Here is a 23,028-nt window from a genome sequence, read left to right as displayed (position 1 = left end):
GCTGCTCTTATGCGCAGAGAAAGAGTGCAGAAACGCGCTTGCCAGGCAGAGGAACGAGAGGTAAACTTAGCTTCTAGTAGGCCTACTAGAGAAACAGAGAAACTAGTACATTCACTGTTCGAAGATTGTCTTGTTTGCAGACTCGCTCCATGCTCTTGATCATTTCTAATCCATCGCCAAAATAATCCATTGATTTCGGAAATAATCCATTTGCAAACACCGTCGGTTGCACTATTTTCGCATATTCATGTGCACACCCAAATGGCACGACAATTACATGTATCATGAAATGAACGAACTGTAAGACAGCGTGGTAGCCCAGCTGCTGCACCCGTGTACTACTTTTCATAGCTGTAAACAACATCCAGTGGACGGGCAGAGCCGGGAGACGTCAGTTATTATCACCTCCAGTAGCCGCGTTTACATGGACACATCTGTTCCGCATAGATTTCTATGCGGAACAGAAAATGATCATGTATACGCCTCATTCGGAATACAATTATCTGTTCGGCATAGATTCTATACCGAATAGAAGAGGTGGTGTAGTCCGTTTTAATCGCCATGTATACACTTATTCCGAATAGATTGGGGTTTAACTTAGAGCAGCCGCAGTAGTTCGCAATTGGTCCACTGAGCTCCGTCTGTACTTTTAAGCACACCGAACTTCACCGCTGTCAAGGAAAGTGGATTTATTGCCTGATTCCTGGTAAGCGTGTCCGGTTGCTAAGCGACGGGACATGGGTGTTTATTAATGACGTGTTTGCGTATCGTAGTGTCCGCGTGCGTCCGAGATAACTGTAAATGAGTAGGCTATTACTTGTACTTTTGCAGGCTGAACGTTAAAATACTTCTTAACTTAGAGAGATGGCAGCTGCAGTAGTTCGCAATTGGACCTTCGAGGATTTCTGGTCACTAAATTCCCGTAAGGCCACTCTCTCCCACCAGTCTTGGCTGCGGACTCGCATCCAAATTCCTCTTGTTTGCGGCGGAGCTTAGGGTTAATATATAATAATACGTTGCTGCGCTGTCCTCCTCCTTCTTAATTGAAGCAGCAGGCAGAGAAAAGCTCTCTCCTGCTGTGCTTTCATTAAAATCAAATTTAAAATCCCCGATAGTGTTAAGACATCCATTATGTCGCCGCCGGTCCAGAGATGTGTCAGGTGTGCGCGAGAGACATAACGGACACTTTTGTTACTGCCATGTATACAGTACATTCGGAACACATTTTTAGGAACAGATCTATGCCGCATAGAAATCTATGCGGATCAGATGTGCCATGTAAACGCGGCTAGTGAGGCTATGAGCCGCTATGTAAACAACATAGAATATTACCAACCATTCCCGTGACGTCATCGTATTCTGAAAACAGAGATGGCGGCGCACAGGCTGAAAACATTATAATTTATGCAACTTGTTTGTGCTTTATTCTGAATAATGGTTAATATTTCCGACTTTATTTGTATTTATGGTATATTGAAATATTTAACTAGTGCTATAGACATCTGTTTATTTGATTGCTTCCTTTCCACTTTAAGCCTGCTTTCCCATCTAACATCAGTTAGACAAGCTTTGTCAAAATGGCCCATCACTAGGTGGCCCCTGAAAAGAAATTGAATAACTTTTGCAAACAGCCAGTGGCATCTTGGGAGGACTTGGCAGCATCAGCTATGACGAGATTCATGGTGTGAGCTCCACAAGGAACGAAAAATTCTCTTGTGTTTAATTGTAGGAGTCTAGCCTGAACACCTTGCTTCTTCCCCTTCATGTTGGCTCCATTGTCATAGGCCTGTCCTCGACAATTTTCGAATGGAATGCCAAGCTCCTTCAACTTCTCCAGGATAACATTTGACAGGCTAAATCCAGTAGTTTCCTCCACATCAATATATCCCAGGAAGTATTCTTTAATGTCTGGTTGTAGCTGGAGATGGACAATGCGCACTATGACTGACATCTGTTCCTTGTGACTGAAATCTGGGGTACAGTCAAGAATGATAGAAAAATATTTTGCTGACTGGATATGTCTCACTATAGTGCGTAATGTTTCTGAAGAGATTATCTGAATGAGTTCGTTCTGTGTTTCATGACTGAGGTAGTGTGTGTGGGAACTTTTAGCCAGGTGAATCTCCATTACAGGGTCATATGTTGCCATAAGCTCCACTTCCTTCAAAAAGTTGCCATTGTCTAGCTCATGAAGACGGTCAGAAGAGCCTCTAAAAGACAAATTTCTTGAAGCCAGTGAGAGAGTGATTGAGAGCAGGCGTTTCAGAACATCTCGCAACTTTTTCCTTTCTGCCTCCAGTAATGTAAACTCCTGTTGGTCTCAGTGACGTGCGGTGAAGTCAGTAAGTGGGTAGGCACTGAGTTATGAAAGCCAGATTACCTCATTTATTGTTTAGGCTAATAGGCTACGTGACAACAGTAGGCTATGCACAAGCGCGGCGCACAATCCGTTTGAAATGAGCGAACAATTTTCGGTCCCTTTTTCTGCAAGAGTGCATCAAGTGTTGGCATAGGCCTCCCTTTTGCCAGTAGCTCATTTTTGCTAGTAAAGTTGAGTTTAGAGAAATTTCTTAGCTCTAAAATATCGGTAGATGTTGCTGCTGTCATTTTAACTTTTTGAGTTTCGCGGGGATTACGTGTAGCCGGTGTAATGACGTCAGCTAAGCAAATGTCCAGTAATATCTCGATTTCGATTGGTCCATGTTTGATACGTAGGGTAGATGATTGCTGGCATAACATATTTACGTACAAAGGCACAGCAGAGTTGTGCCTTTCGGCGTAGATGTTAAAGAATACAGGATCGAAGTGCGCATGCGAGTAACCAATAGTACGGTTACTCTTCACAATTTCACTCTAATCCATCTGAGTGAGCTTGAAGAAGTAGTCCAAAAAAGTAGGTTAATCTACTTGCTCCCTCGACCCTGTACCTACTAAGCTGCTCAAACAAGTCTTCAGCTCCTTGGCTGCTGATGTACTTCATATTGTCAACACCTCCCTTCTATCTGGAACATTCCCTGGCTGCCTCAAACATGCCATTGTTACACCGCTACAAAAAAAAAAACCTTGACCCCTTGGCTTATGAAAGTTACAGGCCCATCTCTAACTTGCCTTTCTTAGGCAAAATTCAAGAGAAGGTTGTTTATAAGCAACTTTGCACCTATTTGTCTCAAAACTCCATATTTGATGCCTATCAATCTGGGTTCCGGGTAAATCACAGCACAGAAATTGCTATGGTCAGAGTTGTAAATGAACTTAGAATTGTGACTCACAATCACAAAATGTCCATTCTTGTTCTCCTTGATCTTAAGTGCTGCATTTGATACCGTTGATCATGCTATACTTCTACAACGTCATCAGCATTAAGTTGGTCTCCAAGGAACAGCTCTTGCTTGGATCTCATCCTATTTAAACGGGAGATCTTTTTCTGTTTCTATTAATAGCCTCTCTTCTGATGTAATGCCCATCTTATATGGGGTACCTCAAGGGTCTATTCTTGGTCCTTTGCTTTTTAACTTGCACATGTTACCACTTGGGTCTATCATTCGGCAACACAACATCTCATCTCACCAACATTTTTTAATGTTAAATGATGCCAAGACAGAGATCCTGGTTGTAGGTCCTAAGGCCCTGAGACATCACTTTCACCCAATCCTAACCTCCCGTTTGGTATAACCGTGTAAGGATGTTAAAAATGTAGGAGTGACTCTTGATCTTAATTTTCAAAAACATATCTCACATTACAAAGACAGCCTTTTACCACCTTAGATATATTTCTAAAGTTTGTGGCCTCCTGTCTTTACAGGATTCCGAAAAATTACTACTCATTTATCTCCAGTCGTTATTGTAACACACTCTATGCTGGTCTTACAAAACAGATGTTAAAGGTCCCATGACATAAAAATCTCACTTTATGAGGTTTTCTAACATAAATATGAGTTCCCCTAGACTGCCTATGGTCCCCCAGTGGCTAAAACTTGCGTTTGGTGTAAAACGAGCACTAGCTGTTCTGCTCGCCTTTGAAAAAACGGAGGCTCAAGCGCGCTGATTTGGAATGTCTGTATTCATGACGTCATCAGGAATCTCAGCTCCTCCCCTTACTCTGCCTGGCCCGCCCAGAGACGTTGGCCCGCCAATGAGACTCGACCGTGCGAGCGCCACGTGTGTGTGTGTGTGTGTGTCTGTGTGTGTATGAATACACACACTTTAACGCAAGTGTTTCTTGTCGGTTCTTTGACGTGTCTTGTATTTCCACAACGAGACTGTTGTGGGGGTTATCTGAGCCATGGTTGAGAAGGAAAGGAAAGGAACTTTGGCTTTGACTCGCTGAAGTACATGAACTGCGTCATGCCGCCGGTTGCCGCGAGGCACCATCGCCCGGCAGCGGGCAGCCGGCAGCGCCCGGTTCAGTCGACTTCAGGTTGATGTGAAAGTGGAAGAACCAGAGACGTCGCAGAACCCGACAAAGTCGTTTGTGATTCATAATATCGTCTGGAGGCGCACACAGCTTTTGGCCGTGATAATATGTATTAAATGATATAGATTTCTATGTATTATATGATATTATTTAGATATAGAGCTCCAGGACTGTAACGCAAGTGTTGTACACTTCCTTATTATTTGGATAACTGTTCTGCTTTTGGTGTTATGGTGCATAACACGTCGGACTCTCGTCTCTGGTATTTCTACAATTAGACTCGTAATGGGGGTTATCTCAGCCATGGTTGAGAAGGAATTGGGGGAAAGGAATTTTGGCTTTGACTGGCTGAAGTACATGAACTGCGTCATGCCGCCGGTTGCCGCGAGGCACCATCGCCCGGCAGCGGGCAGCCGGCAGCGGGCAGCCGGCAGCGGGCAGCGGGCAGCGGGCAGCGGGCAGCCGGCAGCAGGCAGCGCGCGGTTCAGTCGACTTCAGGTTGATTTGAAAGTGGAAGAACCAGAGACGTCGCAGAACCCAATCAGTCGTTTGTGATTCATAATATCGTCTGGAGGTGCACACAGCTTTTGGCCGTGATATGTATTAAATGATATAGATTTCTATGTATTATATTATATTATTTAGATATAGAGCTCCAGGACTGTAACGCAAGTGTTGTACACTTCCTTGTTATTTGGATAACCGTTCTGTCGGACTCTCGTCTCTGGTATTTCTACAACGAGACTCGTATTGGGGGTTATCTCAGCCAAGGTTGAGAATGAATTGGGGGGAAGGAACTTTGGCTTTGACTCCCTCAAGAACATGAACCACGACATGGAGGAGAAAGGGATTGTTGGCGGCGAATGTCTTCCGCTTGAGACCCGCTGAGGGACCACCGCCAGAGGCGGAGGTGCCTAAGCGCTGCCCGGCAACGATCCCTTTCTCCTCCTTGTCGCGGTTCAGTCTACTTCACATTGATGAGGACGTTGAAGAACCAGGAACGTCGGAGAACCCAACGCGGTCATTTGAGATTCATAATATCGGCTCACACAGCTTTTGGCCGTGATAATATATATTATATGATATAGATATCTATGTAGGCTATATGATAATATTTAGATATAGAGCTCCAGGAGTCCCGTGTGTTCTAGAATATTTACAGAACACGGCTAAAGGCTGTGCGCCTCGCCATTGCGATACATCCACTGTAAACAGAGCGCATGGTACCGTGGCTGCAAGCTGCTCAGGGCCATACCCCCACCCACCTCCTTGACCCGCCTCGCTCCTCCTCATTTGCATTATAGCTACAGACACCAAAACAGCGCATTTGGGGGAAGCTCAAAGTGCGACTGGCTCGGAGTGGCTGTAACTCTGCACCACGGCTGAATTTCGGGAACGTCTTTGAATACTGTGTTAGTTGCCCACTAATACCTATATTAAAGAATACATAAAATAGCATGTCATGGGACCTTTAAACAAACTTCAACTTATCCAAAATGCAGCTGCTAGAATACTCACTAGAATATCTAAATGTAATCATATTACTCCTATTCTTAAATCCCTTCACTGGCTCCCAGTAAAACAAAGAATTGAGTTCAAAATACTCCTTCTTGTCTTTAAATCATTAAACAGCCTCGCCCCACCCTATATTTCAGATATGATCTCTTTTTATGATCCAACCCGTTACTTAAGGTCCTCCAGTAAATGTCTCCTCACGATGCCATGAATGAACACTAATGCAGCATATGGTGCCTTTAGTTACTGTGCTCCAATCCTCTGGAATAGCTTACCTTTGGAATAAAAGTCATCGCAATCAACGCTCTCTTTTAAAAAGGATTTTAAAACGTATTTGTTTTCTTTAGCTTTTAATTCATGAGTAGCCTACAGGTCTTTGCTTTTAAACACTCTATTTTATTATTTTTCAGTTTGTTTTGTCTTTTCTTTTGCGTGTTTTTTTATTTTAGATAATTGAATGACATCTCTCCACTCAAAGCACATTGTGCCTATGCATGCCATATGAAATGTGCTATATAAATAAACCTGACTTGACTTATTTACTGGGGTAAATTGTCATGTTTTACTTACTGACGTTGCAGAACATATATGGTACAAATTTGTGTTCATTGCCCGAAAAAAAGTGAATAACCAGTTAGAACTTATTTGGTAAGAGCCTGGTATTACCATGGAAACAAACATGGCTTTCGTGTACAGTACAGTTTCATCTTATTTACTTGGTAAATTGTCATGTTTTACTTAGTAACGTTGCAGAACATATATGGTACAAGTTCCAGTTAACTACGTGGACAATGCAATTACATATACAAAGGATATGGAAAGAACATGGTTGCAGGATTTTCATAAGTGAAATAATATAATAGTCAGGTGTGGTAATTTCGAACATGTCAAATTTTATTTAGAAATTCCCTTGCAATATTTTTGGTGTATGCGCACATTTAGTTACTTTATTTTGAAGTTTGAGAGGAACTTAATTGTGTTAACTACCTGTGACAGACAGTCAGGAATAACAAGCATGGAGCCACACAGTTTTCTGACCTCTCAATCTCTTTCTATCTCTTAAACCTTTCAAACTTCACGTCTTGGTCCGGTGGATTATTTTTGTGGATATTGGATGAGGTATGCGTCGATGGGAAAACGGAGCGTCAAGCTTGAGCTTCAATAGTTAGACCTATTGATCCTACAATGGTAATACCATGGAAACAAACAAGGCTTCACACCCAGTATTTAAGAAGATGTACCATGACACTAGGGGAAAACTGTTCCTGCAGGGGCTGTTATTGCTGTAATTTTTCAACTTAAATAAAAACAATTCCGTATTCTCTGAGGTAAATCGAATAAACCTTTTAAAAATGGGTGTAGCTATGAACAATAACTATATAAGAAAAAGTAGTTTATTGGAAAGTACTATGTTAATTGATAGATAATACATAATTAATCTTGGGCTGTTACCAACATCAGGGCTCCAGAGTGCGCCTAATTTGGGCGCACATGCGTCTAGAATTCGGGGTAGTGCGACCAAATATTTTATTTGGGCGCACCGGTGCGACTGAAAATGTATCTGGTATAATTATTATTTATTTTTTTACAGAGCAGTCTATTCATAATATTGTAATAACCACGGAAGAGGCAGTGAATGAAGTATTGATTACACAGCGATTTATTAGACACCTAATAAACCGTTGGAACACGCAAGACCGGTAACAATAGAAACGCCGGTAAACAAACCCGCGAAGCCCAATCCAGGGGCCTGTACTACGAAGCTCGATTAGAGGGTTAGCGAGGTATGTTGAACTGAAAGCCTGGGTTAGCTGTACTATGAAAGTTGATCTCTTTAAGCGTCGCTGTATCACCATGGTGACTTACGCTCGCAACCAAACCTGGTCGGGAGCAGCTTTTCAGCGAGTCTACCCGGAGATTGGCTACTTATATCGGCGTGCGCAGCTTCCTAGCCCCTCCTCCGATAATGGCGTCACCATTTGTGGGTGTTCCCATGGACCTCGGCACACTTATCGTACAGGCGTCTCTCCAGAGACAGAGGGTTTTTCGGGACAGAACCGCTCCCTTGGCATTGTCTGACGATATTCTTTATGAGAGATACAGATTTGGCATTTATTTAAAGGTCCCATGACATGAAAATCTCACTTTGGGAGGTTTTCTAACATAAATATGAGTTCCCTAGCCTGCCTATGGTCCCCCAGTGGCTAAAACTTTCGTTTGGTGTAAAACTAGCACTAGCTGTTCTGCTCGCCTTCGAAAAAACTGAGGCTCAAGCGCGCTGTTTGGAATGTCTGTGCTCATGACGTCATCAGGAATCTCAGCTCCTCCCCTTACTCTGCCTGGCCCGCCCAGAGACGTTGGCCCGCCAATGAGACTCGACCGTGCGAGCGCCACATGTGTGTGTGTGAATACACACACTGTAACGCAAGTGTTTCTTGTCGGTTCTTTGACGTGTCTTGTATTTCCACAACGAGACTGTCGTGGGGGTTATCTGAGCCATGGTTGAGAAGGAATTGGGGGAAAGGAACTTTGGTTTGACTCGCTGAAGTACATGAACTGCGACATGCCGCCGGTTGCCGCGAGTCACCATCCCCCGGCGGCGGGCAGCCGGCAGCAGGCAGCGCGCGGTTCAGTCGACTTCAGGTTGATGTGAAAGTGGAAGAACCAGAGACGTCGCAGAACCCGACAAAGTCGTTTGTGATTCATAATATCGTCTGGAGGCGCACACAATATGTTATATGATATAGATATCTATGTATTATATGATATTATTTAGATATAGAGCTGGCAGGACTGTAACGCAAGTGTTGTACACTTCCTTGTTATTTGGATAACCGTTCTGCTGTTGGTGTGATGGCGCATCACGTCGGACTCTCGTCTCTGGTATTTCTACAACGAGACTCGTATTGGGGGTTATCTCAGCCAAGGTTGAGAATGAATTGGGGGGAAGGAACTTTGGCTTTGACTCCCTCAAGACCATGAAGCAAGACAAGGAGGAGAAAGGGATCTTTGCCGGGCAGCGCTTATGCACCTCCGCCTCCGGCGGTGGTCCCTCAGTGGGGCTCAAGCGGGAGACATTCGCCGCCAACAATCCCTTTCTCCTCCATGTCGTGGTTCATGTTCTTGAGGGAGTCAAAGCCAAAGTTCCTTCCCCCCAATTCATTCATTCGTGTTATGCGCCATCACACCAACAGCAGAACGGTTATCCAAATAACAAGGAAGTGTACAACACTTGCGTTACAGTCCTGGAGCTCTATATCTAAATAATATCATATAATACATAGATATCTATATCATATAACATATTGTGTGCGCCTACAGACGATATTATGAATCACAAACGACTTTGTCGGGTTCTGCGACGTCTCTGGTTCTTCCACTTTCACATCAACCTGAAGTCGACTGAACCGCGCGCTGCCGGCTGCCCGCTGCCGGGCGATGGTGCCTCGCGGCAACCGGCGGCATGTCGCAGTTCATGTACTTCAGCGAGTCAAACCAAAGTTCCTTTCCCCCAATTCCTTCTCAACCATGGCTCAGATAACCCCCACGACAGTCTCGTTGTGGAAATACAAGACACGTCAAAGAACCAACAAGAAACACGTTACAGTGTGTGTATTCACATTGATGTGGAGGAACGTCGGAGAACCCAACGCGGTCGTTTGAGATTCATAATATCGGCTCACACAGCTTTTGGCCGTGATAATATATATTATATGATATATAGATATCTGTGTAGGCTATATGATAATATTTAGATATAGAGCTCCAGGACTCCCGTGTGTTCTAGAATATTTACAGAACACGGCTAAAGGCTGTGCGCCTCGCCATTGCGATACATCCACTGTAAACAGAGCGCATGGTGGCTGCAAGCTGCTCAGGGCCACACCCCCACCCTCCTCCTTGACACGCCCACCGAAACAGCGCATTTGGGGGAAGCTCAATGTGCGACTGGCTCGGAGTGGCTGTAACTCTGCACCACGGCTGAATTTAGGGAACGTCTTTGAATACTGTGTTAGTTGCCCACTAATACCTATATTAAAGAATACATAAAATAGCATGTCATGGGACCTTTAAGGCATTTATTTAATGGTCAAGATATTATTAATCAATGGCGTAAATATCGACAGTGCAACCGGTGCAGCTGCCCGGGTTGCCCCCCCCCTCCCCCTTAACAACTCAAAACTTGCGTGCACCATAAATACGTGCTGGTGCACCCAAATTAAAGATTTAGGCGCACTAGTGCACCCAAGGAAAAAGTTAGTCTGGAGCCCTGAACATGAACCTTGGATAACTACAATTGTATCTTGAATTGATGGGTAATAGAAGAGGTTTTTCTAAGAATTGGTTGCCGCCCCGCACCCGCCGATGGAAATGCGCCATAAAGGGCCATTTACATGAGGTGTCGGGGGTTCATCAAAATCCAGACAAAGGAAAGGCCTGGAGATCTCAATAGTGATTAATATTTGGCTCCATTCAGTGGCGCAAATATCGATGGTGCAACCGGTGCAGCTGCACCGGGGCCCAGACGCCGTCAGGGGCCCATGGAGGAAGAAAAAAAAGGAGCTGTCCAGCAACTGTATTGTTTTTGTGAATGAAATAGCTCGGGGGCGGGTCGGTAAGGTAGGCTAACGCTGAGTGGCTGGTATGGGAGGAGGAAAGGATCATTTGTCCAATCACCTTGATAGCTGTCATTCATGATGAGTCGCGATGACGTGACGCGAGTTGTTTCTCCCTTCAGCAGGAAAGAAAAGCAAGTTGACTAGAGAAGGTAGAATAATCATGTTTAGCAAGCATAAACAAAAAAGCGGCGCGCAAAAGACTTCCATAACAAGTAAAAAATCGTAGTGGGGGTCATCTCGGCCATGGTTGAGAAGAATTGGGGGAAAGGAACTTTGGCTTTGACTCTCTGTCCAGCTAGAACCATGACATGGAGGAGAAAGGAATTGTACTCCTGGAGCTGAGCTGCCAGACTGCCGGCGAAGCTCCCCTACCCGGCCTGCCGCCGCCGAAGCTCTGGCGGGGTTGCTTGGGCGGCAGTCCGGCAGTTCTGCCGGACTCCCTGCCAGGCAGTCACATGGCAAACTGACAAATTAGAAATCAATTTTTGCATGGAATCTCCCTGTCTCTGAAATACGCCAACATCTCCGCCCAGTGCTCTTCCGCTCGTTCACAAAATCGTATCTATGCTCTGATTGGAGGGGGACGAGGAAGTGAGGGGTAATATTCAAATGTGCCCCTTTCCTACGTAGGAGGGGAAGCCGAACTGACTCGCTTGCCCCCCCCCCCCACTGTGCCGCTGGCCTGTGCTCACATCAGGCAATCTCAACTCGGCCTGAGTCCGGTTGCCTCTTGTACATACGCAACCAGCTCAGGTTGCGTATCCGTGCGTGTGCACGTGTCGGCTCATTAGCATCTGTACCGTGGCCTGAGCACACCACTCCGAAGTGTACTGAGGCCACAGAATTGAACTGTACTTGAGTACGGATGGCGTGCTCACACTAGCCAAACGATCAAGACTTTAGGGGGAAAAAGTACTCGGGCACGGTACAGGTGAGTGCTCCGTAAGACATCTGGTTACTTATTTTCAAAAAGTTTTAGACTTTCTCTGACAGTCCCGACATACAGCAGCCGACATTTCGATTTCGATTAACCATTAATTGCAGACATTTAAGTAGTCTAAAATGTCTCTAGGAGGTTCTACGTTTAGGTATCTGAGGATAATATCTTCATTGTTTAATGAAGATAATCTCTTACGAACAGTTCTGTGTTGTCACATTCTTTTCAATTTGATAACATATATTTACTTTGCTAGAAATTCTGGTACTTTGATTTTCGTTCATATCGTTTGTACCTTTTTTGCCAGTATTGAGTTGAAATAAAATTGCATTCATAATCGTCTTAAAAAGTGTAAAATTGAACTTGTTGAAACCTGCAGAAACCCTGACACACAAACACACACACACACACACACACACACACACACACACACACACACACGCATGCTAAAAACTTTTCATCTCTTTCTGTGTCAGGCCTGTGTGATGACTCCAGCTCTACCCCACCCACCTCTATGCCCTCCTTCTCCTCACCCCTATCCCGTTCCGCATCCTGGGAGGGTCTGTCGGAGCTGCCTACCCAGGGTGCACCATTGCTCCACGTCACGCGGGTCCGGCCCAAGCCCCCGCGGCGACACAGGGCCAGCCACCTTCCCCCTGACACTGTATGTCACGTTCCATCTTCCTCTTCCTCCTCTGCTTCTGTTTCCTCTGAATCTCTGAACACACTCCAGACCTCGGTCAAAACTCCCGCTGAGATTATTGATGTTCAGCAGTAGGGGTCACACACACACCACGTACTCACACACACACACCCACACACACACACACACACACACACACACACACACACACACACACACACACACACACACACACACACACACACACACACACACACACACACAGGCACATTCTATAGTACCATGATTGAATCTCAAGATGTTAAATACAACCGTGCACAGTCTGGCTGTGCCGCTAGGGTATTGCACTGCTCTTTGCTTGTAAATAATTCTTTCCCTTGTCAAGAGCAATCTACATGAAATTATTCAGTGCAACTCGGTAATGTCCTCTTCCTCGAGCCAGAGCAATCCATTTATATTATTGCATTCAGAACATTTGCAAATGAAACCCAGTACAACCTAATGGCCCTCTCAAAAATAATCATACAAATGTGTGTGTTTGTGTCTGTGACTTTGTGCGTGTGCTTGTTCCCACAGCACTGCAGTGAAAATGGAGGAGTTAGCCCTCTTGATTATGGACTACCAGATTTCTATTCTAAAAGAGTACTCCCTGATAGGTATTGTTCCCATCTAATCTACAACTTTTAGAATCCGAGATTGTATGAATTAAGATGCTCTCGTGAAATATAGAGTGGTTATTTCATCAAGACAGCACCATAATTCAGCAGCCCAAGTAATGCTTTTAATTGTATTACCTTTGAATTTAGATTATTTAGAATTATCTGTAGTTCTAAGTGCACCCTGGAAAAATAACAACAGAGGCGTAACCTAGCAACACTCCAGTTGTCTATGCACTGTGCATAACAAGCATACGGGTGGGCAGGCTTTGAATAGCTATATATTAAATTAAATTACTGCTCCTTAGGAGGGACAAATCGTTTTTTCTCTCTCTCTCTCTCTCTCTCTCTCTCTCTCTCTCTCTCTCTCTCTCTCTCATTCAACTCTCGTTTTTGCACAAATCCAACTCACTGAGAAGAAAGAAGAGAAGCAACATGCTGTCCATCTTTAGCTTCCGTAAAAACCGCAACCAGACCCTGGATCCTGAGCCTGAATCAGGAGAAGAGCTTTTCAGCGAAGAGTGTCATGCTGTTGCCATAGCACCCACCGGGTTTGTGAACATATACCTGGCTCATGCATGCACACATACACAGGCATGCACACACAGTTCACTTGGCCACAAACAAAGGTAAACCAAAGAAGAGACTGACACTATTGGTAATAATGCTTTTGTAGCCAACTCTTACATACAGCCAGATGCGAGGATTAATCCAGCAAATGTTTCCCACAAACAATTTTTTTGCTTCCCTCTATTCATAACCAAATTAAATGATAATCATTAATTAATTAGGTATACAATAATGTGAACATTGAAAGTACATATTGTAGTCCATTACATTTTCTCGATTGGCTGCTAGGGTTCCCTTGATTTGGACAACTGCTGTTGTTGCATCTCTTGCATATAATATTCTAATGCTCAGAAACCTCAGATATCCTGAGAAAAAGCCCTAGCAGATGGGCCGACACCCGTCTGTGTACACAGATGTAAAAGACAGCCGGTGCAGCAGCTAACAGGCCCAAAACAAATACTAGGACTAGAATCCAGTGCAAAGAAGTGTAAACATTGATTGTCAGATTGCAAATCGTCATCAGCATCATTGGGCACAGAAAAGATTCCCATGACTCCACTTATGTGTTAACTCTCCCTCAACACATTGGTAGGCTGTTAAGCACTCCTCACATGTAGGAACGAGGAAGCAGGATGTGTGCTCTCATTGGTGAGATTGAACCATCTGCGGTTCGTCTTCACTCTCATGCTCCTAGTGTATGTGACCCACAGGACGGCCATGGAGAACGTTTACACGTTGCTGCAGCCCCCCAGGACCCAGTCCAGGGCAGAGTCGCCCGGAGTTTCCACAGACAGGAGAGGGGACGGCCCGCAGTGGGAGAAATTCCTGGTCCTGAGCCCGCCACCGGTACAGGGCATACCACATACAAGCATGGGGGGCATCAAACACCCGTTTTATTCTCCCAAAGAGGTATGCCCCGGTCAACCCTTGATTTTGGAGGGAGTTCCAGAAGGGGGTTCTGCCTTGTTGAGAACATGGTTGATGGTTGCTATTGAAAACTTATTTCTGCTCTTCTTTGTTTTGGACAGAAATCCATTTTGGACACCGAGCTGCAGCAGCCAGAATATGGTAGGCTTTGGGGCGATGTCAAGCAATCGGACAGACTCAAGACGACGGAGGGATCGGGGCATGCAGAGGGACCGCGGCAGCCGGACGGGAGGCAGGGGGACGGCCACGCTGAGGCAGCCACCGACGGGCCTCTCTGTGGTCAACAGCGGTTGGACGGAGAGAGAGAGAGAACGCGTGCGGAGAGCAAACCGACGGAGAGAGCATGTTACGACAGCAGGCGCGCCGACAAACAGTGGACACTGGACCGCCACGCCCAGAGGCAGATCGACCGGAAGCTGGAGAGACAGTGGACGACGGGAAGGCACCTGGACCGCTCGTGGTCGGAGAACAGGTCCACAGACATCGCGATCGACTGGATGTGGACGGAAGGGAGGCAGCCTGGCAGCAGCGGCAGGAAGACTGAGAGGTCTGGCCCGGTGCCACATCTGCCCCAGAGGCCACTACCTCCGTACACATCAGACTGGACGCCCTCGACCAAGCAGGAAGGAGATCCCTTAAGAAACCTGGACTTGGCTGCATTGGTGGTCGGGGAGCGAACTCTGCTTCACATGCAGGAAACGCCATCGGATAGACGGAGCCAATCAGAGGGCTGGAGGAGCGGAGGGGGGGACGTGTCATCCAGCCGCAGTGCTCCCTGTGCGTCTAAGCCAGATCCTCCCCTGCAGAGTACCAAACGCCACCTGCACAGGCTTAGCTCAGGTGCCCACCTCCCGTCTCTCTAAGCAAGCATTTGTCAATACAAAACAGGAAATTTAACGCTTTTGTGGCTTAGTAATTAAAGATACCAGCAAACAAAATGTAGGCACGGTTTGCTAAATTTACGTAAAAACTACACCAGTGTGAATTGAGGCCATGACTTAATTTAAGATGCAACTATCTCTACTCTGATAGAGACTGTTCTGTTTCTCATCAAGTGCTTTAGAAAGACTGTTTCTCGCCGACAGAGCAGTTACCATCTGGTAACCATTCCTCACTACAAATCTGTTTGCTTCTCTGTCATCCGCAGGTGTGGAGGAGGAAGAGGAAGTGGATCCCGGGAGGATGGAGAAGAGGGAGGGAGTGAGGGACCTGGAGGGCCCACACCCTCCCATTCCAGAGAAGGTGAGGAGGGAGTTTGTTTTCCTCTCCAAAATGCCACCATCAACTGTTGTACTCAGGATTTCAGTATTTATCACGTTAAACTTTGATGCACCAATGTGTTTTCAGTCTCTTCGGTACTTCAGTCAGCTCCCCATTGTGCACTTGGTACAACAGGAGACTATCCATGTGGGGGCGTTGACAAGTAGCTCCTTGTGGGTTGATGACCAGTTTTGTAGGCCAGGTTCTGGGTCAAGAGACTATTGACAAATCTGCGACAAATCACGCAGAATTTAATTGATGAGCACATGCAGAAGGGTAATTAACCTTAAAATCAAATGGTTAGATGAATTTATTGTTTTAAACTTTCTATTTGGCATGGGTGCTTATTTCTAATCTATATTACGAATGGTGATGTATTGGATTGCTTATTGCGTTGTAAAGAAAATCCTGTGTACATTTCTCTGCCTCTTGTATGTTGTTTGAGAAACAGCCAAAGACGTCGTCCTATGTGACGTTCCCTAAGAATTCAGACAGCGATAGACACCTACCTCCACCGCCGGTCCCGCCACCTAACACCAGAGCTTTGCATGGATTGCCTTACCGAGCTGCCAGTCAAGGTATTTGCACAGGAGCTCCACCGCCTAGTTGTCATAATTCAGTACTCAAACCTTTTTGGTGATTTTGGACATACATAAAATCTTACCAAGATACACAAATATCAAACAGGATATAATATGCAATAATTATGAATGATGAATGAATTATATCTAGAGCAACTCATGCAACTGCTTCACAACAGAACTGTACATAAGGATGATTTGATAGTGGTGCCAAGGCTTATGCAATCGAACATTTTCATGTGCACAATACAACAAAATACATAAAAAAGATTAGTGGACAAATAAAGACACAATCCAATTATTCAAAATAACACAAAAGAGAAACTAAAATAATCTGTGTATGGTTCGTTCTTTGGATATTCAGATTTAAAACAAAATCAGAAAAAACAATTAACAGAGTTGATTTTTGGTTATTCTGATTTGGTTTTGAATCGGAAAAAGGGTAAAAGGAATTAACAAATAAACTGCATTTAGAGGAGCAAGGAGGAGCAAGGTACGTTTTATTACTCTGTTTTCTGGGAATAATTGACGCAAGCAGAAACCAGCCATTTTTTTAGTTTTTTAGTTTTGACAAGAAAACGAAAACGTTCGTTTATTCGTTTTTTGGTTCTTACTGAGCGAAACGAATTTACCACTCAATATCTGGTTTCCGCCGGTGGGCGGGTCCTCTTATTGGCTAGTGTGCTTCATTGCCCTGTGCTCTTCATAATAAAAGTTCTTCCGTTTGATAATGTCGACAAAAATATTACTGTATTATAGACACTGGCAGACACAGAGGACCACACCACCCACAGTCAAGACTGACGTCCGGGTGAAATTTCAAAATCGTCCGGGATTTTATTAAAGCCTCAATACATGTTCACATTTAATTTGCGTTGCGTTCCTCTGGGTCTGTCACAAACTAGTTGGGCTACGCCCTCCCCTACTCAGTTCTGTTCGCTTTGCATTGTTGGAAGTGAGTAGAGGGAGTGGTTAAGTAAAGCCTTCAGATTGGACGGTTTGACTTTAGAGTTACCGTCATGTTTTGTATTTTTTTTTTTACCATTATTGTTTTATAGGGACAAACATTAACACATTTCTCCATTCTCCTGCAGGGGATTGATAAAGTTCTATCTATGTAACAGAAGGAAACACTTACTCATACTCCATCAAATATTCATACTCATACTTTGCACACTTTACCACAGCATTGGCCTACTGAATGCCACAGATATATTTTTAAGCATTGGACTGAATGCCACATAAATATAATGTATGTTTTGCACGTTTGCAACGTTTAAAAGTTCAGGGAAAAGTATATGCCTCTGGTGTTGCTTAAGCCAATATCCTTTTGAGGCAGTGTTAAGGGCCAATAATGCCTGCTATCATACATTAGTCACCATGTCTGTGGACAAATTTGTATGCAGTCACATATTAATATATCCCCCCCCCCCCCCCCCCCCCCCCCCCGGCGACAAAATCTCACTCTGAACTCAGTTCAAAAATGGAGAGCCCTGCGTTGCGCATCTGTTGACCTTTATCCATTTACAGTAAACAGATACTTTTTTCTTGCTGGAAGATATTTTATATTGTTTTCATATTATTATTTACCGACAGTGATTACAGAAAGCGAGTGTGTGTTATATTGAAAGCGAGGCTGGGTGTGCCTATGAATATAGGCTGCAGTGAGTTTTTTAAGGTGCTGTACAAGCAAATCATATTGACTACTCTGTACAGTGACAAAGAGTGTACAGTAACCTACTTCATTCAATATTGAATAGGCTACTGTAGCCTACACTATGTACAAATGGTTTTGCTCTTTGCTCATGGCAGTTGTGGCAGTCATTTTAACGTGTCAGCAGGCAAGCTTCACTCATTCCAGGATGTATTATGCTTTGTCATATAGCCTACTTGGAACGTGTTTTGAAATGGATCTATAGTAGCCTATAGAAATTTGCCAGCTGGAATACAAAGCAAACTCTCCTTCAAATGCACATTCATGGAAGTCTTGTATTGTCATCCCCAAATAATGCTGCAATGTAATAATCTACATCTTTAAATGCACAACAATGAGTCATTTTTATTATGACTTATCAAAGATTTTTATTGGCTCCCAGAATGCAGGTCTGTTAGTGACTCCCAGTATCTCTAAAAACAGACTGGGAAGTAGAGCATTCAGTTACTGGGCTCCTTTACTGTGGAACCAGCTCTCCTCATGGGTCAGAGAGGCAGACCCCCCCCCCCCCCCCCCTCACCTTTCGCACCTTGTAGTTTGGCCTTGGCGTCTCGCAGTCTCTCTGTGTTTCCATATATTCTCCACAGCTCCACCCCCAGTCTGAACCAACTGCAATTTTTCCCCTTGGTTTTCCTGGGAGTTTTTACTCAGTCGATTTGAGGGTTTAAGGCAGTCATACTCAAGTAGCGGCTCGCGGGCCTTTTGTGGCCCGCGGGGTGTCTATTAATGGCCCTCGAGCTGTTTTGAAAAGTTTTTTTAATTATTAAAAAAAAAAAAAAAAAAAAAAAAAAAAATCGTGCTGGGCGCTCTTATTTTGAAACCGCGCGCCGCAATCTCAATACGAGGCTAGGGGTTGCAACGATAAACAGATAGCACTCCAGCCCACAGACCGCTCCAGCCCTCCCAAACTCGAGGCAGACAGTCCATCTCAGCAGCAGTCAAGTAAGCACGTAATTTACACAAGGGACTTGTTTTAGACAAGTTTTGATTTACGGTTCCTTTAAGGTTCCTTAAGGATTGCGCGTGTTGCAAGGGGATTCTCCGCCAGAACAGTAGGGGGAGCAACGAACGAATCTGTGGGCTGGCTTGTTTATATTTATAATTATCATAATTCGTTCTTGTGTTTTCTTCTTCTCCTTCTTCAAAATTCTTCATTTGCTTCTGTCACAGCCTTTTAAAAATGGCGCTATTATGCTGTAAAACCGGAAATGTGAGACTCCTGAAAGGATGTGGTTAGCTGGCCAATCACAGTCTTTGCGAGCTGCGTAGGGCCGTAGTGTTTTAGTCGCATAGTCAGGAATTTTGGCCGACGCACTTAAGCACGTAAGGGGGGATATTTTACCGCGCAAGGGGGGGTTATGTATCTTACGTGCTTACGCGTTACGTCTAAAACAGAGCATATCGGCCTCAGTCACACGTATACCGACCGGCCCCTTGAGTCACTGAAAAAAAAATGTGTGGCCCCTCATCATTTCTACTTGAGTACCCCTGGTTTAAGGGAAGAGGATGTTGTTATGATGCTCATGCTATGTAAAGCCCTTTGAGACAAACTGTTTGTAAAAACGGGCTATAAAAATAAAATTGCCTTGCCTTGCCTAACCCGCTTGGACTGTAATTCATATTCATGCTACTAGTTTGATCATTGACTGACTACATGAATAGAGATTCTTATAGAGGTCTTATAGTCAAACGGTATAGGGTATATACAAATTTTTATGTGTTTAGGCCAGTTATGAGATCTAGTTAACATCATTAAAAGTAATTTCCAAACACATTAAAGAAAAGAAAAAAACAAAAGCAAAGAGATTTTGCAGCAGTAGCACACTTTTACTTAAACAGAGTGGGATAGGAATCAGGTTAACAAAACATCTAAGAACATCTAAGCTGTCTAACACATTACCAAGGCAACATTGAAACATCATAAAACATCACAAAAAAAACAGCTGGAATACAAAGAGTTTGCTCTTTGCTTTTGTTTTTTTCTTTTCTTTAATGTGTTTGGAAATGTCTTTTAATGATGTTAACTAGATCTCATAACTGGCCTAAACACATAAAAATTTGTATATACCCTATACCGTTTGACTATAAGACCTCTATAAGAATCTCTATTCATGTAGTCAATGACTGTCACAACTGCCATGAGCAAAACCATTTGTACATAGTGTAGGCTACAGTAGCCTATTCGATATTGAATGCAGTAGGTTACTTTACACTCCCTGTCACTGTACAGAGTAGACAATATGATTTGCTTGTACAGCACCTTAAAAAACTCACTGTAGCCTATATTCATAGGCACACCCAGCCTCGCTTTCAATATAACACGCACTCGCATTCTGTAACAATATAAAATATCTCAACAAGAAAAAATAATTTGTTTACTTTAAATGGATAAAGGTCAACAAATGCGCAATTTTCAGCTGTCAGAAATGTGTTGTGATCACTTGTATTCCTCATAGCTCTCAGGCTGTGAGGAAATCAGCAGCCAGCGATCGCAGGTCTGCTCTGCATGTATTAACTGTGGCTAAACATCAACTGCACTGAAGTCATCATAACTTCATAAATTCTCATTTTCAAATGATTATGAATACTATTATTGTTATTTGAAGCCGTGTCAGTCTTGACTGTGGGTGATGTGGTCCTCTGTGTCTGCTAGTGTCTATAATACAGTAATATTTTTGTCGACATTATCAAACGGAAGAACTTCTATTATGAAGAGCACAGGGCAATGAAGCACGCTAGCCAATAAGAGGACCCGCCCACCGGCGGAAACCAGATATTGAGTGGTATATTCGTTTCGCTCAGTAAGAACCAAAATACGAATTAACGAACTGAAATTTACATTTTCGTTTTCTTGTCAAAACGAAAAAACTGCCTGTTTTCTGGTTTCTGCTTGCGTCAATTATTCCCAGAAAACAGAGTAACAAGACGTACCTTGCTCCATAACGGTCCGTGTATATTTTGGTAATTGGATTTTCCCTTTATGAATGGGAATTACAAAACAAAAAACGACTGGTTTATTTGACTTTCGTTTTGAAGCCCAAAACCAACAATTGAATTACTCAGCATTTTTCTTTCATTTTCATTTTTTAATTACACTTTACAAAATGAAATTCAAAGTCAACAGGAACGAAAAAACTGACCAAAAACAAGCATTATTCATATTCTCGCACCGGAAGTCAGACAGGAGCGCATGGTCCGGGACTATAAAGGATAGCCTTATGACGTTGACGGCAGCTGCGAGGATGGATCAGTATATTTTGTTCAGAAAGAACAAAAGAGTTTGTTTGCGCAACGAGGACATGACCAACCTTAAGTTAAGTCGGATCTTTCAGGTAGGTAAAAAAATACGACTAGGCCTACTACTAGCTTACTACCACTAGCCTACTACTAATAATTATAATGATAGTAATATCAGAGCCACTAGCCTAATTTAGCCTACTGTGCTCGTCATGGTAGCTCTTTTTTTTTCAACTTCAAATGTAGAAATAATGAAATGTTTGGCCAGTTAGTTTGGAGCGCTATCCTCATAACCTTGAATAAATCAGGTTTTGAAAACGCCATGATACCTCTAATATTAGGCCTAGCTGGCTAATGTTATTTAACTTGTGTATTTTTTAGGTCTCAAGTGACTCCAATGTGGCTATATTTGCTGGAGAGTCGTCGGGCGTTTTCAGCTCACTAGACCTGAGTCCAAGGGGGCATTATGAAGTACACGGCGAGGACGATGTCGCCCCAGGGTCAAGCACAACGGGGCAACGCTTTGCCTTCTCAAGACGTTCCAGTACAGTTACCAGTGGTTCACTGCAGGGTGCCTCAGCTGCTCTCCCCAGAGCCACTTCCAAAATATTTCAAAGGTGACTTTTAAGTCACGTATGAAACCAGAAATAATATACTGTGGCGATTTTCCTATAGATGCAAAGAGGGCAATGCCCCCCCAGAATAAATGTGACACACACGCATTATAGTTCTGTTTTGGAGTAAATTGATTTGTGATATACCGTGTGTGTTTCTCTCTGTGTGCGCTTGCTCTTGTGAAAGACTGCTCTCACGTCCCTCCCATAAACAGGTCAGTGTACCTTGCTGAGGTGGTTGGTGGGAAGCTGAATCCTAGCAGAATGGTGATGGTGAGGTTTGCAGAGTGCGAGGCTTCTCTTCAGGGGATTGCCACCAAAGTACAGGATGCCATTGGAAGTCATGAGCCTTTAATACTGACTGATGCACAGGGCAACGCCATTGTGGAGTCAGAGGGAACAACAGGTGGGTAACGTAAAAAAAAAAGTTTCTGTTTTGAGTCTATGCTTTTGATTATGAATGAGTGATCCACTTCAGCTGAAATGTTTTCTCCTGGTTTCCACTCCTACTCCAAGGGTCGCCTTATTGGAGACAAAATGCAAGAAAGATTCTTGCTGTTCCAGAAAAGGACTTTACAGAGCTGCAGGGCACCAAAAGGAGGAGAATGAGGTAGGCTCATTTACACTGAAATGTGCTTTTTTTTTTTTTTTTTTCTGTTAGATTAATCTTTACTTGACTTTTCAGACAATTTTGCCATTGCCATCTCTGTATAGGCCACACCATACATTGGGTTAGCATTCCCTTATACCCTGTCTGCCACTAAGAAACCAACTTGCCCTTAAAGTATGAAAGCCTGTCAAATACATTTCCTAAATGGCAGCTCTACGTTTATAAATCAAATAGGCCTACTTTTTTTTTTTTTGCAAAGGTTAAGCTTCTCCCCCACCATCTCCAATCCTGCTCACCACATCAAGTACATATCTAACCTCTATGTTTTGTTCTATCCTCTGTGAAACAGCCAGAAAAATGAAGAGGTTGGAGGCATTGCAGAGGTCACAGACAAAATTGAAGAGCTGGTTCTTGCATCTCAGTCTCCCGGATGTCACTTTAGCAATCAGGGAGCTCACCAGTCTGGCTGCAGTTCAAAGACTGACCCTGACTCATTCACAGCTACAGGCCATTAAGCACGGGTTCTCCTGTGCTTTTTGCTTGAGTAAGTATCCAATGGATCTACTTTATATGGTGTGTGCCACAATTTCAGAGTTACAAATAAACACATGTTTTATATCATCTAACTAAGGTCTGCTGTGTGCCAGCCACTTTATTTTTTGTGATATACAGTAACAGATATTTTTATAATTAACAAAGTTGTGTTACATAATGCTCATCCAATACACCAA

At 43.8% G+C, this 23,028-nt stretch overlaps 1 protein-coding gene across 1 annotated transcript in view; it reads left to right on the top strand.

The window, feature by feature from the left end:
- The window catches only part of LOC130393420 (capping protein, Arp2/3 and myosin-I linker protein 3-like), a 61,539-nt gene that overhangs the window by 33,368 nt on the left and 5,143 nt on the right, over positions 1-23,028 (top strand). Inside the window, exons 12-18 of the mRNA XM_056604108.1 lie at positions 11,962-12,149; positions 12,705-12,784; positions 13,165-13,335; positions 14,065-14,263; positions 14,383-15,121; positions 15,429-15,523; positions 15,993-16,119. Coding sequence (XP_056460083.1) covers positions 11,962-12,149; positions 12,705-12,784; positions 13,165-13,335; positions 14,065-14,263; positions 14,383-15,121; positions 15,429-15,523; positions 15,993-16,119 — 1,599 coding nt within the window. The remainder of the gene's footprint in view (positions 1-11,961; positions 12,150-12,704; positions 12,785-13,164; positions 13,336-14,064; positions 14,264-14,382; positions 15,122-15,428; positions 15,524-15,992; positions 16,120-23,028) is intronic.

Source organism: Gadus chalcogrammus, chromosome 12 (assembly GCF_026213295.1).
Source record: "Gadus chalcogrammus isolate NIFS_2021 chromosome 12, NIFS_Gcha_1.0, whole genome shotgun sequence".
NCBI classification, from domain to species: domain Eukaryota; kingdom Metazoa; phylum Chordata; class Actinopteri; order Gadiformes; family Gadidae; genus Gadus; species Gadus chalcogrammus.
This window is presented reverse-complemented; position numbering and strand designations above follow the sequence as displayed.